The 19029-nt window shown below is 39.3% G+C and overlaps 1 protein-coding gene across 10 annotated transcripts in view; it reads left to right on the top strand.

Annotated features, from left to right (window-relative positions):
• Positions 1 to 19029, top strand: part of TJP1 (tight junction protein 1) — a 308680-nt gene that overhangs the window by 235994 nt on the left and 53657 nt on the right. For all 10 annotated transcript variants that reach the window (XM_075133040.1, XM_075133036.1, XM_075133034.1 and 7 more), the window contains 3 exons: positions 1390 to 1558; positions 1927 to 2071; positions 18727 to 18869. In XM_075133040.1, the coding sequence (XP_074989141.1) occupies positions 1390 to 1558; positions 1927 to 2071; positions 18727 to 18869 (457 nt within the window). The remainder of the gene's footprint in view (positions 1 to 1389; positions 1559 to 1926; positions 2072 to 18726; positions 18870 to 19029) is intronic.

Below are 19029 nucleotides of genomic sequence, written 5' to 3'. Positions count from 1 at the left end.
CTGTTCTCCTATGTTCATTATGATTGTTGGCAGCCAGCTTCTTAATTCCTCTTTTATTTTCTTTTAAGAACCTCCAAAAGGGGAGAGATGGGGGAATAGACCATCCCGTCATTATTTTGTCCACTAGTTTAGGCCTAATTTTTGAGACACCAATTTTGGTCCATAGATTTCCAGTCCCACACTTTTCTTGTTTACCAGGCATGATCTAAATACAGGCCTTGAATTTTATTGGTAGGCCATTTTGTTTGTATTAATTCAGTCTCTCTCCCTTTTATACTCTCCCTCCTCCCCCATTACTGTATGTTGTTCATAAGTATTTTGACATTTTATGAACTTTCACTTACTTTTCACAGTTAATCTTGTAATTAGGATGAATTTGTCGGCCCAATCATTAAAACGGTCGTTTTGTCATTATGTAGTCGGACAAGTAATTGGGGCTATTTGTCTGTGCAAGGGTTTCAAGATTAGGCCTTAATTTAGTAGTTCTAGTGCAGAATTATACTATTGTGCATCACAACCAGATGTCTTGGGCTGAATTATTTTTAATTAACTTCATAAACTATATTGTTTGGGGGTTAACAGTTTTCAGTGCATGTCATTGCTATAAAATCTTAATTCTATTGGTGCAATTAATAAACAAGGGCAAGTCCTCCCACTGCTATGTGGAGTTTAGTTAGGCTTATAAAATAAATTACTTTAGATTTCTTAATCATTACAGATTAAAGTAATGAGACTTTAAATATTTAAATAATTTAAAAGATGAGCATTAGTTTTCTCTGTTCTGTGGCTCAGATGTGTTTGCATTAATATTTTCATAATATGTAAATATTGTATTAATTTTTCTTGACTAAATAGCTTTGGGTATTTCTAAATCCCATCAGACTGAAAACTGGCATTTAAGATATCATTATAGATTTTAATTTTTGTGCAAGTTTGATCAAGGCAATCTGATTCTGATAAATCAATTGGAGGCTTGCATTGCAAAGAGAGAGGTGGCAAAACTTAAGGACTCAGCTGAATCAGAATTGCTGTTAGATTAGAAGTAGTTTTCCGTAGGCCTCAGTTCTGCAACATAAAGTACCACTGAATTTCCTTAACTTTTTGGTCTATTTCAGTTAGCCTGCTTGCCGAAACTGAATGTTTTAGCTGCTTGCTTTGGTATTGCTAATGTTTGTTGTTTCCATTTTTAAAACAAGGTTGAAGACCATTTAACAGCAAAATTATATTTACTAATTTTGAAGGGGTAATTTTGACCAATTAAGAGTTTAAAATACTTAATGTAGAGAGGGAGAACTCTTGTTTGTTAAATTCAAAGCAGTTAGCTAGTGGAGCTAGATTGTTTTGTTTGTCCATTCAGTTCCTATCTCTATTCTCTTTGCTCCGTTATAGATAAACGGCACAGTCACAGAAAATATGTCACTGACAGATGCAAAGACTCTAATAGAAAGGTCAAAAGGCAAGTTGAAGATGGTGGTTCAGCGAGACGAACGAGCAACTCTTTTGAATGTCCCAGATCTTTCTGACAGCGTTCATTCTGCTAATGCTTCAGAAAGAGATGGTGAGTATAAACTTATTTCCCAAGGTAAAAATATATTGCTTATTTCCCTGGATCATGAAGATGTGAAATCCTAGTGTGGGAGATGGAGGATGAGGGAGGACAAAAGGGGACGGATGGATATTTGAGCTGATAATAAATTTGTTCAAACGCAATTGGAATTCACATCTTCAAGAATATAGAAAAAGACTGTTCAAGTAAAAGCAGTTGGAAGAAAAGGAATGTTAACTTTAGGTGATTTATTTTGAAGTCAGTGCAGAAGATCTGATGCACTTCATATGTATTTTCTGCAAAATTATTTCCATTTTGGGCAGGTCACATCATCATTTTAATTACAATCATTTCATGAAAAAACAACTTTTATTTAACAGACATTTCAGAAATTCAGTCGCTGGCATCAGATCATTCCAACCGATCACATGACAGGCCCCGCCGCAGTCGTTCACGATCTCCTGACCAGAGGTCAGAGCCTTCAGACCATTCCAGACATTCTCCACAGCAGCCCAGCAATGGCAGGTGATGGCAGCATTGTATTATTTTTAATCAACTAATTAATTAATTATTTTTTAATCAACTATTAACGTGAAATTAAGTATCAGGAATGTTTGGGTTTTTTTACAGTACCACAAATGTGGTACAGTATTGTGGAAATGGTAGCATGATATAGTGCTGAAATTATGTATCTAGAGATGGGCCTGAACCAAACTCCTATTTCGGACATCTTTCAGTTTCAGGGAAATTTGAACTTGGAACTGAATTTTTTGGCTTAGACTCTTCTCTAATTTATCCTGTTCTTTAAGGACATTATCAAAATTAAATGGTATTTCTTTTATGTGGCTTACTTGGTTTGACATTAGTGACCGAGACTACTGAAGTGTATAAATTATCTCACTATCTCTGTTTCAAAAAGTTAGGAGTGGATTGTAATAGCTATACTCAGGCTGAATAGTTCCACAAGTCCCACTAACAATTCAGTCTGAGTAAAGTTATTGTGATATGGTACTTACTTAGTTAAAAATTTGTTTTCAGACTTTGACACAGGCAGTTTGTTTTCAAACATGTTTTTGAAAAGTTTTCAATTCTAGTGAAATAAACTACTCTATTTAGGAAAAGTAGTTCTTCAAACATTTAATCTAAAATGTTTGTACCGGGTGGTAGGAAAATGATACTAGCTGGAAGTGGGGCACAATGGGTTCTTTCTGTATCTGTTCCTGTTCAAGCCTAGACAAGCCTTTGTTACATGGAATTAGTCTTACATAAGAATAATATAAATCTGTCCATTTCACTTTTGCACAGTGTATGCATTAAATGCATTAGAAATAGTAAGCCAATTTATGGGATTTCTACATTCTTGTTCAAGTAAGGGTGGGGGGGAGGGGTGTGTGTGTGTGTGTGAAGAGAAGTTATAGGCTTCGACCAGTTACTGTCTGTTGCTCAAGAAAAGATGCCAGAATTAGGGTTGAGATGTAATAGAATGCTCCAGATAATTGCTGAATGGAATATTCCTGTCAGAAAAGCTGCCTAGTTTGACAGGGTATTGCTATCAGTTGTGAACCTCAAGTCCAAATAGGGTCAGGATTGGACAATTCAAATGTATGTATGAATTTGAGCCGTAATGACAAGATGTTTCAGGAAGTGGTTACTGTAAGGAAAGTATATAGATGACATTTTATTAAATTCCTGTAGTTACTAAAAAGAAGAAACAACTTTTTCCTTGCCAAAACACCAACTCGGGGATTGAAACGTCTCTTGAATTAGATGATAAAAGCACAAACACCTAAGAGCAGGGAGTCTGAGCACTGTTAATCATTAGGTCGTGAAACGGAGTAAAACACATGAACTTGTGTCTTGCCAAGTAAGTAGAAATGTTGTATTTATAATGTTTAAGTGTATTTGGTGTGATGTAATGATTGGAGATCTTAAACTTCATTTTATAGCCCTTTGCTTACCCATGAATATTGCAGAAATGCACTTTTCATTTTCACAGGGAGGATCTCCAGGTACGTTACAGCAGATCTTCTGTTTGTTTGTACCTTGTTTAGAGGCAGAAGCAGACTTGTCCGGCAGGAGACATTTGAAGTGACCATGTTCCTGAGGACCCTATCAATTGTATTCTGCCTCCAGCAGATGTCAACAGCCTCAACCAAATTGTCTGCCCAGAGGAATTAAAAAACACTTCGAAATCTTAAATTAGGTTTGAGTAGGTTGGGCTATATGTTAGCTAGAATAAGCTCTGGAGGAGATTTTTCTCCTGCATTTCCTCCTCCTGTCTGTTCAGGACTAATGTCCCCGTGCTGCAATGGTGAAAAAAGAAGCACAAGCAGAAAGGCCAGCTTAGCTCCCTTTGAGGGATGCTTATATGGGATCCTGTTTGTCTTCTGCAGGGACCATGTCATCCCATCTTTCATTTCTCCCTGGCCTAGAGGAATCTTCTCCACCCATTTACACCCATCTGTGAGACCTCTGGGGTATCAGAGAAGAAACAAAGAGGATAGATGATTGTCCCTCCCCTCCCTGTGGGACTGATGCATTTCCCTACACTAGATGACATGCTTGTGATTGCTCTGGCAGGGCGCAAAGAGGAGCACTCCCAAGCACAAGAAACCTGCCATCATACCAGTGGGGAAAGGATGCCAAGATGGCCTCAAACTGAGGTCTCCGCTAACTTGTACCACTCCACCTAACTGTAACCCCCACCAAAAGAGTAGTGAGAGCTACGATAGCTCAGATGACATCCAGGCAGCCAGTAAGGAGCTGTCTAGGGCTTACAATTTTTGCCTCACCCCTCCAGGGGTCAGGGTTAGTCTGTCCACTGGCTGGCTCTCCAATAGATTCATAGATACTAAGGTTAGAAGGGACCATTATGATCATCTAGTCCAACCTTCTGCACAATGCAGGCCACAGAATCTCACCAACCCACTCCTGCGATAAACCTCTCACCTATGTCTGAGCTATTGAAGACCTCAAATTGTGGTTTAAAGACTTCAAGGAGCAGAGAATCCTCCAGCAAGTGACCCGTGCCCCATGTTACAGAGGAAGGCAAAAAACCTCCAGGGCCTCTTCCAATCTGCCCTGGAGGAAAATTCCTTCCCAACCCCAAATATGGCGATCAGCTAAACCCTGAGCATGTGGGCAAGATTCACCAGCCAGACACCCAGGAAAGAATTCTCTGTAGTAACTCAGATCCCACCCCATCTAACATCCCATCACAGGCCAATGGGCCTATTTACCATGAATACTCAGGGTTCTCCATACCATTACCTGCTTCAGGGTTCCTCATCACTTTTGTGACTGCCCTTGGGAACATTAGCAAACATCCTAATGTAGGGGCACTACCATAAAGGACTAGATGGACCTGGGCCCCTGCCTACCTAGAAAGCCTTCCCTTCCTGCGTAATCTAAGGGCCACATTCCTTCTTTAGATCCTGAGAAAAGAAGTAAAAACAAGGTAGTCTCTAAAAAGGCTTCCATATGCAGGTGATATTTTTCTTTTCTTTCTCCTTCTAAAAAGAGTAAAAGAAGTGACCCTGTAACCGAACCATAGTATTCATCTTCAGACTGTAACCACAATGGTTGCTCCTCTACAGAATCCATCTGTAAAGCTCAGTTAGTGCAAGAGCAAGAGGTGTACAGACTATTCCACATCTTCCTTGAGTTCCTGTGAGAAAGAATCCTCTAAGAAATTTACAAAAACAAGAAAAAAGAAAAGATCCAGAAAGGATTCCTTGGTTTGTCCTTCCTGGGAAGTAGGGCAGCTTTCAGATTTTTGAATCAAAATATCTGAGGAAATTCAGAACAAGCTGTTAGACAAAATATGGTTTGAAACAAAGCTTATGCTCAAATAAATTGGTTAGTCTCCAAGGTACTCCTTTTCTTTTTGCGAATACAGACTAACACGGCTGCTACTCTGAAACTTCTTAAGGTTGGTTGTATGGTTTGGCTTTCCTCTGGATGAACCCTTGAAGGAGGAGGCGGTGGCATTTGAGAAAGTGGGTAGAAAGGAGAGTGAGGCCACTTGCAAGTATTTCATATCAGATTTGAAAACTATATCTCCTTGCATGCAGTACGTGAGGATGTAAGTAGCACTGACTGAGTAGGAAACCCAACAAAAAACCAAGAGGCTGGCTAAGGAGCACTATTATGTCCATAAAACCAAAATCTTGACCAACTTATCCTACCAAAAATTGATGTAGCTCTTTCGTTGTTTGTTAAAGACAGTTGATTCATTTACTTCTTCTCTAAGGACCAGACTCACAGAAGAATTAAGTCCTTCCTCGGAAGGACCTCTGAAGCGATCTTAGCAGCTGCCTCTTCTGCATCTGCTTCATTCATAAGAGCCACGCGTGCATGGATGACTTCCTGTTGGACACTGTTCTTTCAAGATCAGGAAATCCTGTAGGCTGTTTGCCAAATTAGGTTTTCGTAAACAGTGGCTTTTGTACTGGATGCTTCCCTTGACAGCCTCAGATTTGCTGCAAGGGTAATGATACAATTCCACATCACATCACAAGCTCTGACTAAAGCCATGGAAGGCCGATTTTGAAGCCAAGCAGGTCCTGGTCACCTCTAAGTATATGGGAGGGGCGGGCACTTCAATGAATCTTCTTTTCAGAAAGCAGCTGAAGAGAAGTCATAGAAGACTTGTTAGCATACAAGAGTTTAAAAAGAGAATTCAGACCCTGTTACAAATCATGACATTTCTTTAGCTCCTGTTCAACTAAATGTCCCAGGAGGTGTTTGAAGTGGATGGACTAGATTCAGAAGCTTGAGGAAAAAGGAGATTCCTTAAGAAAGCCCTTAGCCTCCTTGTAGTGAGGTGGACTGGCCCTCCCCAGACACAGAGGAAGAAGCTGGCTCCACCCCCTCTTGGGCGGAGCCCTACCCCCTAGCTCCGCCCCTGGAAGCCAAGGGTCAGTGCCAGAAGTATAAAGGCTGGACCCAGAAGCTCAGTGGGGCCCCAGTCACTGGAGGGGACAGCGCATCCCCTGAGCACTTGTGCTGGGAGGTGGCAGGAGGCCCACAGAGTGCAGATGACTGGCCTGAACCACCTGGACCCCTGGATGACCCGGCTCCACAGGAAGCAGACGACTGGCTCGGACTGCCAGTTGGCCCAATCCCGGCAGAGCTTCTGCTGGCAACTGAGGCCCTACCCCCCCCAGATCACCTTACCTGAGCGGATCAGCAGGTACCTTTGGAGGGGGAGAGTGGAAGTGGCCCAGGGGTGGTAGACCCTTGTCTGGCTGCAATGCTGGCAGAGGATGAGTCAGCGTGTTGCGGCTTAGATCCCCGCTGACATGGTGGCAGATCCCTCCGCCACCCTTAGGGCCCTGGGCGGGGACACAGTGGAGAGGGAGGGCCTGCGTTCCCCCTGCCACCCAAGCAATGGCAGTCTCCCCCTCCCTCAGGCTAGCTGAAGGAAAGCCTGAGTTAACTGACTTTGCAGTCAAAAGCCAAAGTTTCAGAACGAATTTATAGAATTCATATGTACACTTTTCCGTAAAATCATACATACAGGGAATACCTCCAACGTATTTTACAATGGGCAGCCTTATTAGTACACTGCTTTACCCTTTGGCCCAGTAACTACCCAAGGATCCCTATCAAAGGGCTTGTTATCTGTGGTCTTTCTTAGGAAGGAGGAAATTCATGTGTTCCCCTTTCCCAACAACCTGTTCATCAGCACACCCTTTCTGAAAAAGAAACCAAAAGTAACTTGCCTCATTGCCCAGATTATAGAACAAAATAGTTTTGTCCTCAACCCCAAATGACTCCCACAGATTCTGTTTTACATTTGGCAGCTATCATAGATACTAAGCTACACAGCATTGTTCTCTCAAAGACAGGATTCAGAAGCTGGTATATGCTATATATACAGATAATCAGTTCTCTTGCCATATCAATCAGGACTCTGATGTTTTTACTGGGAATAATAGTATCCTGTGTTGACTTTCTTGCTTTGGCAAGTTTCTGTTCACATCTTCTCCAGTAGTTTTTGGTTTTCCTGATCTCTCACCATGTCCCTATCTTCACTAATTTAAGTATCCAATGTAGTATCAAAATCTGTCCTGGTGGCTGGAAGTCAGCAGATACTTAGATGGTCACAAAATATCAGAACTGTAGTGATAACCAATGTCAGTCTCAAGGGATGGGGAAATCTCATATGGGGCAAGGATCTTTGAGGGCCAAGGAGCTTCAAATATCAATTGGCTCAAGCTTAGAAAAACTAAGTATGTCCTATCATCAACTTTTACCTATTATTATGTACTGGTGATTTCTCTGCTTTAGCTTTTATCAATAGAGAAGTACAGGATCCACAGCATTGCTACAGGAAGCCATTTTTCTGTCACTGGCGGCCTTCCACACAAAAGGCAACTGAACATACAAGCAGAATGGTCAAACAGACAAAGGAATAGGCCTGAAGATGTATAGTCTACATGCAAATATCTTTTGATTCAATAGTCTAGGCTCTGGGTTACCCCTCAATAGAAGTATTTGCATCCAGGTTCAATGCAAAGTTCTAAAGCTCTTCTCCAGTTAAAGAGACCACCAAACCAAGGCAAAAGACGATGCGTTCTGATCTGTGCCCATAACGGTGTCTTTTGTTTCTTTCCCCCCATTCACAATGATCCTGGGGACCATTCAGAGGATAAAGAAGGAAGAAGCATATGTATTCTTGGAGCTTCACAGTGGTCAGTGAGGTGCAGGTTGTTGGACCTATATCAGATGGCAGCCACCCTTCAATTATTCCTTCTCTGCTGGAAAGACCTCCTATCACAAGCACTAATTCTGTATCCTTCCTGGGGGGAGGGATAGCTCAATGGTTTGAGCATTGGCCTGCAAAACCCAGGGTTGTGAGTTCAGTCCTTGCGGGGGCCATTTAGGGATCTGGGGTAAAATTGGGGATTGGTCCTGCTTTGAACAGGGGGGGGTTGAACTAGATGACCTCCTGAGGTCCCTTCCAACCCTGATGTTCTTGATTCTATGATACCAACCCAGAGCAAAGGAGAATCTAGCTTCATGGTATTGAAGAGGCACCAGGTGAAACAAAATTATTCAAATGACCTCAGATGCAAAGAATTTTACAAACAGGGCCTATTCAAAGACTTGATCTAGATTTAAAGCCTTGTGTAAGGACCCCATTATAAAGGTGACAGACAAGACGAGCCAAGCATATGTTTTGGAGTTTATGTAGAACAACTTTAACTTTTACAAGCTGTAAGCCTCTCGTTTTGAAATTTCAAGTGGTTGCCGTATCCAGCATACCAGAGACTGCAGGCAAGCATGGAACTGCCTTACCCTCAGACATTGACAGGCTTCTCAGAATAGCATCTCTTGTTTACCCTACACCAAATGGAATAATTCTGTTTTGGACCTTAATTTAGTAGTATTCCCCAAAGAAGCATCTTTTTAAATCAGTCTAAGTATCTCTCTTTTTTGTTTTTAAAGTATCACGATTGGAATTGCCTCAACACGAAAGGTTCTTATTAGTAAATGGCAACAGGGCATTTTCCATAAGGATGTAGTTGTACCAAGAATGAAGACCGCTTTCATTCCAAAAATCAACGATTTATTCTGTAGAACACAAGAGATTTTCCTTCCATTCTTTTGTTAGCATCCAAAATGCCCCACTGAAACTGGCATACTGTGACAGTGTGTCAGGACAAAACTATAATCTACATTGAGGTGCTCTTCAAAAGATGCTTGTCTCTTTCGTGCTGAACCATCCATCTCAAGAAGTAAATTGTTTTAAAATACTAAAAGCGCTAGAGTGGACAGGGGCTAAATGTCAATCATACTTCAAGAGTTTGTGTATAAACTCACGAAACATTTTCTTGTTACATGTCACAAACTTTTTTTTCGTTTGTCAGTTATTTCTTAAACAAATTTCATGGTTTAAGTGCAGTCCATTGATGAAACTAACATGAAGCTGACTTTGTTTTGTGACTGAAGGTTATTTTAAAATGCTGCAGTGTTAAGCATACTAAAAAAAACTCTCCCTGACACAGCACAGATGTTAGAAGTAAAAGCAATACTGTCAGAACACATACACAGCAAAATAACTAACACCTTTGATGACTCATGGGAAATGCAGCTGTAATTTTTCACAAGATTTTGTCACTTTAAAAACAAAGTCATAGAAAGTTATTTGATGCTATCTTCTTGCAGAATGAAATTCAAAGTGCTTACTATAAATTTGAAAAACCCAACCCTAGTGCTATTTTATATTTTTCTTTTAGTTCCAGCCATAATTTGTTTCCTGTCATTTAAAATGACCATCTTTTTCCTATTTAGGCTTCAGTTGCTTTCTTCTAATGTACTGGATCTTCTGGAGACTTTGTAATTAACATAACAGTACAGGATAGTAAGTACCTTACTAAGAATGTGAGAATTTTACAATCTGTCTTTCCTCTTCTGAAGAGTCAAGTTCACTGTTACCTTGGAGAATTACTCCAGGTATGACTAACATAGCCATGGTTTACACTACAAAATTTTGCCAGCCTATCTCTATCAATTACGAGGGTGTGTGGGGGTAGGAGTGGTGTCGGGAGGGGGTGGACTCTCTTGCCCTCCAATACAGCTATGCCAGCAAAACCCCTAGTATCATGTGCAACTGTGCCAACAGAGTGCTTCTGTCAGCATAGCTAATGTCACTTGAGGAGGTGATGTAGCTTTGCCAGCAGGAGTCGTGGTCCTGCTGGCTTATGCTGCATCTACACTAGAGGGCTCTGTCAGTATAGCTATGCTGACCAAGACTCTGTAGTGTAGACAAGTCTTAAAAGTTTACTGTGTGATTAAATATAGCGAAACTCAACCTATTGACTTTGCTAGATTTCAGAGCTACATTTCTAGAAGCAATGGATTACAAAAACTTTTAGTGTAAAATGGAACTGGCTCTGGGGGCCTTACCTACTTTAAGGTTCCCACCATTCCCATTCACTGTCTTGGATGCCTAGCAGTGTGTAGAAAGTAAAGTGGGTGAAATAGAGATGTCAAGATCTGTAGTGAAAAGAATATTGGCATTTCTTCTAAAAAGAATTTTAGGGATCGTTGTAGGTAACCAACTATGTATGAGCTCCCACTGCAGTGCTGTGGCAACAGGGGTTAACACAAACCTTGAATGTATAAATGGGGAACATACAGTAGGAGAAGAGAGGTGATGTATTCCTTTTTGTATATGGCAGTGTTTAGATCACTGTTGGAATTGTGTGTCCAGTTCTGTTGCCATGTTTTTAAAACAATGTTAGCTCTTATCATGTACTCTGTAGTTTTTCTAAGAGAGAGACTTGTCTGTAAAGCATGCTTTACAATGAAAGACTTGATGAGGTCATGCTGTTTAGCTTATAAAAAAGAGGATGCAGTGACTCGATCATAGTCTAAATACTTACGCAGAGAGAAGTGATCTAATGTTAAGAGAGATAAAGGAGTTGTTAATCTAGCAAACCAAAATGATAACAGAATCCAATAGCTTGAAGTTAAAGTTGGAAAAATATACATGAGACGTGAAACTGCAGTTTTTAACAGTGAGGATAGTTAACCACACTGGGACACTTTACTAAGGGTGTGGTAAAATGGCCATAATTTGGCATCTTTAAATTAAGACTAGATGCCTTTCTAAAATATATATTGTAGTTCAGCTATAATTTTTTGGGCTATGGACAGGAATTCCTGGATGAAATTCTATGTCCTGTGTAATCCCGTCAGAGTATATTATGATAATGGTCCCTTCTGGCCTTAAATCTATGAATTAAATGAAACCTTTTATTTCTTTAAATTGGTGTATCTTAAAATGTAGAAAAAGATCTTAATGGATAATTTCAGCAGTATGAAAAGACTGGGAGTATTTCATTCAAGAGTATTAATCCATCTCTGGTAATTTTAGGCATGAGATTGAAGGCAAAGCTAGAACCACCAGAATACTGGTGATATCCCAGCATACTGTAACTCAACCTGATGTGTTAGGATTCCAGAATGATGCTTTCTAAACATTGTGAAATAAATGATAATGTAACTTTGAAATGGTTGGTAACCCTTGCAATACTATGTTAAGACTTCAAAGTAAATGAAGAATAAATGTAGATTTCCACATTCAATTTCCACATGCTCTTTTTCTTTTGATTTCCTTATTTAAGATCTCCTCCTTCAAATAACTTACTCCTAGGCTTTTATGGTGACATTGAGCTCTGTGGGACTAATTCCAACAGTGTTTGTAGGATTGACTTGTTAGGTTGTTTTTGACCTCTACTTTTCCCATCTCCTTACCACACCAATTGAAGCTTTTGTTTCTCTTTACTTCTCTTTCTGATTTCATGTGACTGAAAAAATCTAAATCTCTAATCATTGTCCAGGTGATGAGAACTAAAAATTGAAAGCAAGAGGGAGAATGACCTGAACTGCAAGTGAAGCACCATTTACTGCCATGTTAAAATACGGTTTTAGATTTTGTTTGAAATAAAACTCTTTACTTAAACAAAATGAAGATGTTTTTAAAAAGTGCATGAATATTGGAGTCTTAAGAGTGAGTAATGTGAATTGAGTAATTGCATAAGCAGATAATTGGCGTGATTCACCACTGCATTACTCCATGTTTATGCCAGTGTTATGAGATGATTGCAGTTACACTGTGGTAAAACTGGACTAACACACAGGAGAATCAGGTCCGATATCTTTTAGTGCATATATTTTGGTTATTCCATGTTTGTTCTGGAAAACTGTCCACTCTTTTTTTTAAATTCAGTCGGACTTTAAATCTGCTCATTGTAGTTGCTATTACAGTTTTTGTTTCTGCTCTGACTCTTTTAAGGCAAATCTTCCTGATAAATTGAATGGCCTTGTCTACACTAGGAAATTAGGTTGGTATAATTGTCATTCGGGGTGTGAAAAATCCAACTCTGAGCAAAGCAGTTAAACTGACCTAATACCTGGTGTAGACAGCGCTACGTCGATGGGAGAATTCTTTCATTGACCTAGCTACCACCTCTGGGAAGGAGGAGTACCTACGGTGATGGGAGAAGCCCTCCTGTCGGTATAGGCAGCGTTTTCACTGAAGCGTTACAACAGCATAACTGTGCTGCGGCAGCGTTTTAAGTGTAGACAAGCCATAAGAGAAGGGCAAAAGAATATAATATCAACATAGAAGAAATCTTTCACTGTCTCTAGCTTTCTTAATGCTTTGGCTATAATATGTGTCAGTATTCAAGCTGCGTGACTGTCAGATACCTGGATCCAAAAGTAATAAAGCCAAGTTTGTATTACAAGACTATAATTCCACTGAGTGGTTGATGTTATAAAAGATGATATGTACTAGCATCCTTCATGGCTTTATAGTTCCATAATTGGAATTGTGATTTTAAGAAAACTTTTATTATGTGATACATAAAGATTTTAATTTAAAAAATGGTGTCCATGTGATAGCAAGTGACCCTGAATGACTTTGTCTAAAGTCTTTTAACAATGGCTGCTCTTCAAAACATTTATAATGTTTAAGTTTGTACATGCCATGAAGCAACTTTGATTTTTGAATTTTGATTGTGAACATCATAAACACACAATTCATGTGTTTTGCTGTCACATCTTTGTGATACTTTTTTTCCTGTACGTGGTGTCTTAATGTTTCTGTCCTCCTCTAGAGAATATGACAGTGAACACTTAAACACTTCTTTTCATTAATTAGAGATTGGCTGCCCAAGTGAAGGATACCAGAGTGACATGAAGCCCCTAAGTAGTACTGCAGAGTCATTTCTAATAAGTATATATGAGACAGGCTTTACATAATCGTTTGTCTTACCAGAGGGGTAGCGTATAGAGTATAAACTTCATGTTTTCCTGTTACTAATATGGCTATATAAATAATGCCTAGATGTAAATATGTAAAATACTTCATAGTAGGAAAGTTGAATAATATCTTTTTTTTGAGAGTTTAGGATAACATACCTGCAGTCAACTGAAAAGCTCAAATGAAACCTTCGTTAAATCAGATTCCTGAGTTGTGTGTGTATAGCCACTAATTTGCAGGAGGTGGGGAATAACTTTTTTTAGAATTCTGATAAAACATTCTAGAATAAATCATTGCCTATTGCAATGAGATTTGTACCATAGGAGTTGAAAACCTGGGATTCTTTTTCTCTCTCTCTCTCCTCCCCCTCCCACCACGCAACCCATTTTTGCAGGAACAACTGTAGAGATATGTTATTTTTACCCATCCATGTATGTTGATTGAAGTCCTCTGTTATGTATTCTGTAATTTAGAAGGTGTGATGAGACAGACCAATGGCTAGAATGAAAACAAGCAGTCAGGAGAATCCCTGTATAAAGAGTTAGTTTATACATAAATTGACTAATATGTATAATACAAGGAAAAATCAAAAGGGGAGTAGTGGGGGGAATTTGCTGTTGGAAACTCTATTCCTTTTTATTCAGTGCTGCCTCAACTTTTTTAAAACTTATTTATTAAATATTTGAGCTGCACTAATTAAAAACAGCAATTACATTTATGCAAGAATATCAGTAAAGGATACTAACATGTAAGAATGTGAAAATACAAAGTCCTTAGGTAGAAGTGGCTGAAGATCAGAATTAACTAATATAAAATGTCAGAAATAGTAATATTGCAAGAAGAAAACCATTTTGGGATAGTGATTATATGAAAAATGCTGTACCAAAATAAAATTATATTGAAGAACATCATTAACTACTATTCAATGTCCAGAAATATGAAAAACTAGTTCTGGGCCACATTATCATGCGAGTTATTTTCATTTCTCCGTTTCCTCAGCTTTTAAAAGTTTCTTTGTTTCATACACACATTCAAATATGCCCATATATTTAATTGGGAACTGGCATTTTATTTCTAGGGAACAAAGATTCAAATCTTAGCATAGCTGAGAAGTGAAAAGACAGTCATTTGTCCACATCCTAAAATCACTATCCAACGGGACATGTATGCAGGAAACGGAATAGGAAAGGTTTTGCAGAAGAAGCTTAATGTATTACTTATACAGCACAAGATGGGAAAACTTGCAGTGCCTGCTCCCAGTCATTGCTCAAGCCAATGATACTAGTCTCACTTTCATGAGTACCAAATTACCACCACGAAAAAAGTAGAAATTTATTCAATTTGAATACCATTATGAGAAAAGGGGAGTGAGATAAGTGTTCAAAAATTATTTTATGGAAAAAGATTTGTGTAAATTGAAGTTCAAAGACCAAAATTTTCAAACTTGGATGCCTAAAGTACAGCTGATTTTTAGCTATTTTTTAGTATCTAAGTATAGTTGGCCAGACTTGCAAAGGTGATGAGCATCTGTATCTCCCATTGATTGCAGTCGGATTTGTGAATTATCAGCACTTTTGAAAAGCAGGCTATTTTTAGTTAGGTGCCCAACTTGAGGCACTCAAGTTGGAAAATGGCTCTAGGCACTGTATCAAATTCTAATGGCTTATACTGAGTAGCAACACATCAGTGAATGGTGGTCCGAGGTCCTGAGCCATGCTTTGTAGGTGACAAATCTGAGGAATTGTCACAGATTGAAGTGTCATCAGAGTTTTGGAATTAATTGATAAACTTAACAGTAACAAGTCACCGGGACCAGATGGCATTCACTCGAGTTCTGAAAGAACTCAAATATGAAATTGCGGAACTATTAACTATGGTTTGTAACCTGTCCTTTAAATCAGCTTCTGTACCCAATGACTGGAAAACAGCTAATGTAACACCAATATTTAAAAAGGGCTCTTGAGGTGATCCTGGCAATTACAGACCAGTAAGTCTAACGTCAGTATCGGCCTAATTAGCTGAAACAATAGTTAAGAATAAAATTGTTAGACACAAAGAAGAACATAAATTGTTGGGCAAAAGTCAACATGGTTTCTGTAAAGGGAAATCATGTCTTACTAATCTATTAAAGTTCTTTGAAGGGGTCAACAAACATGTGGACAAGGGGGATCCAGTGGACATAGTGTACTTAGATTTGCAGAAAGCCTTTGATAAGGTCCCTCACCAAAAGCTTGTAAGTAAATTAAGTTGTCATGGGACAAGAGGGACGATCCTTTCATGGATTGAGAACTGGTTAAAAGACAGGGAATAAAGGGTAGGAGTAAATGGTAACTTTTTAGAATTGAGAGGTGTAACTAGTGATGTTCCCCAAGGGTCAGTCCTAGGACCAATCCTATTCAACTTACTCATAAATGATGTGGAGAAAGGGGTAAACTGTGAGGTGGCAAAGTTTGCAGGTGATACTAAACTGCTTAAGATAGTTAAGACCAAAGCAGACTGTGAAGAACTTCAAAAAGATCTCACAAAACTAAGTGATTGGGCAACAAAATGGCAAATGAAATTTAACGTGGATAAATGTAAAGTAATGCACGTTGGAAAAAATAATCCCAACTATACATACAATATGATGGGGGCTAATTTAGCTACAACTCATCAGGAAAGCAATCTTCGATCATTGTGGATAGTTCTCTGAAGACGTCCATGCAGTGTGCAGCGGCAGTCAAAAAAAGCAAACGGGATGTTTGGAATCATTAAAAAAGAGAGAGAGAATAAGACGGAGTATATCTTATTTCCCTTATATAAATCCATGGTATGCCCACAGAGAAAGGCAACTAAAATGATTAGGGGCTTGGAACGGGTCCCATATGAGGAGAGATTAAAGAGGCTAGGACTTTTCAGCTTGGAAAAGAGGAGACTTAAGGGGAGATATGATAGAGGTATATAAAATCATGAGTGGTGTGGAGAAAGTGAATAAGGAAAAGTTATTTACTTGTTTCCATGAAATAAGAACTAGGGACCACCAAATGAAATGAATGGGTAGCAAGTTTAAAACAAATAAAAGGAAGTTCTTCTTCACTCAGCGCACAGTCCTGTGGAACTCCTTGCCTGAGGAGGTTGTGAAGGCTGAGACCATAACAGGGTTTAAAAGAGAACTGGATAAATTCATGGAGGCTAAGTCCATTAATGGCTATTAGCCAGGATGGGTAAGGAATGGTGTCCCTAGCCTCTGTTTGTCAGAGAGTGGAGCTGGATGGCAGGAGAGAGATCACTTGATCGTTACCAAAAAGAAAAGGAGTACTTGTGGCACCTTAGAGACTAACCAATTTATTTGAGCATAAGCTTTCGTGAGCTCACGAAAGCTTATGCTCAAATAAATTGGTTAGTCTCTAAGGTGCCACAAGTACTCCTTTTCTTTTTGCGAATACAGACTAACACGGCTGCTACTCTGAAAATTGATCATTACCGGTTAGGTTCACTCCCTCTGGGGCACCTGGCATTGTCCACTGTCGGCAGACAGGATACTGGGCTGGAAGGACCTTTGGGTCTGACCCAGTATGGCCATTCTTACGTTCTTAGTTTAGCAGAATGTGTAAACCTTGCTTCTGATGCCAGCTACTTAGTACTGCCAGAGAAAGCACATCCCACCCATGTTTATAAATTCAGTGGTTTTATCTTTCGGTACAGCCTTAGTTCTGTTAGAGACTCTGACTAAAAAAAAGTCTTGTTTCCCATCATTATAATTAATACACAGCTTTGAAGTAATAATTTTAGTATAACTAAAATAAATGTTGCAGTGTGTAATGTGTATCAGTAGATATAATTTTTTTTTAAAGGATGCAAATACAAGTTACTGCCCAATAGCTCCATCTAGCTTCTGGAAACAGTAGTATTTTAAGAAAGGTGGCATCTTTCAAAATACATCTGTCCATGATAGAGAGATCCAAACGGAAAACCATCTAATCGTGTAGTGCTATCTTGTACAGTATACTTCACCAAGGACTCTTTCTACACAAAGAGAGTCTTCCTAGTGGCTCTTGAGAAAGAAGTAACTGAGCAGTTCGGGGTCATCAAGGAAACAAATGTTTCCTAATAATGTCAAATTCAGTATCCTTTAATGCCTGGCAAATATATAATTCCTTCAGAACGCTCACTGTATTTTTATTGACATACAAGGTGATAGAAATAAAAGTAAACACACTTGTTATGCAGTATCTTCTGTTAATTTTATTTTTATATGCATGTGTATTTAATACTTTAGCAGAGTTTGAATATCTTATAAACTAATGCTTTTTTATAATGAATATGTTTTGGAATTGTGGTTTGTTTAGTGCAGCGATTGATTAAACTGTTCATCGATGCTGATTATGATTTGCCATAGTAAGTAGAAAGTATCTGAAATTCATAAGTGCCAGGAGTCCTGACATGAAGGATTTTTAGGAAGTAGTTGTAAGTTTGTGGTATACTTCTTTTAAGCCTATGTACATTTTGAATCTCATCTGTGACTATATGGCTACCGCTCTCACATAATTATAGTGTACTGCATGCTTGTACAACCCACTGAGGTTCTGTTCATGTATACAGATTTGAGTTTGTTACTGCCTCTTTGCTAAAGTACCTGGTCCTCTAGCTCAAACAGTGGAAGTGCTGATGCTTTTAGATCTAGAGGTCCCGGGTTCACTCTCCAGAGACTATCTAGCAAGGAATGCTGTTGTACTTGCATCACATTCTCTTTAGATGTTGCATGCTGTAAGCATATGTAGATACATTCTGGAGCAGAAAATTCATGAGGCTAGTCCTGTTTTCAGTAAAGGAACATGAAGTATAGAGCTGGTATGGGAGGCAGGCACTCACTTTTTTTCTCCATTGCACCAATCTTAAGTGGAAAGGATTTAGAATAGCTGTGGATTTTGAAGGCTGCTCTTTCGCAACCTCGAGGGATCTAGAGGGAAGGGAAACCTCCTTTCCTTCTTGAAGGGCTGCCATTGGCTAAATTCCTCAATCCCTGCTGAGTCAGCAACCATAGGAGGGGTCCAAAGGGTCATGGTAAATCCTGGGGTTTTGCCCAAAAATCACTAGACTCCACAGGGAAAAGTGTCACAGAGAACAGCACATCACTTGCTCCCATCTCCATTCCTGCTTCTGAACTTAGCATGGAAGACTATCCACACAAGGCACGGGAAGGACATGGGGCAGTGAAAAGACCACACTCTATTCTACCTTGCCCTCCCTTTTCCAGGGATCTACATGTGGAGAGCTCCCACTGTGCAGATTATTTTGGGATGAATCTGGTAGCAAATCAGTTTGACCTGAAATGCAGAAATGGTGGTTTCACAATAATACTGTGAGGTAGCATGGCGTACAAACTAAATGCCATATGTTCTGTTTTTCTGATATATAGTCTCCGGAGCAAAGATGATGAGAGAATATCAAAACCAGGAGCTGTCTCTACACCTGTAAAGAATGCAGATGATATCCCTGTTTCTAAAACCATGGAAGAGGCTATAATTGAAAGAAACGAAAAACAAACTCCACCTCTGCCAGGTAAATATGGTAAAACGCCAGGTTATGCCTGCTGCCTCTAATGAATGCTCAGTAGGAATTTGCGCTACTTCATATCTACAGCATGATTTCTCTCAAGCTGTTAAAATGTACAACTGCATAAATACTAAGAATATGCAGATTCAAAGGGCCCAGCTCTGCC

Source organism: Caretta caretta, chromosome 10 (assembly GCF_965140235.1).
Source record: "Caretta caretta isolate rCarCar2 chromosome 10, rCarCar1.hap1, whole genome shotgun sequence".
Taxonomy (NCBI): domain Eukaryota; kingdom Metazoa; phylum Chordata; order Testudines; family Cheloniidae; genus Caretta; species Caretta caretta.
The sequence above is the reverse complement of the archived record's forward strand: the minus strand, read 5'-3'. Positions and strand labels throughout refer to the sequence as shown.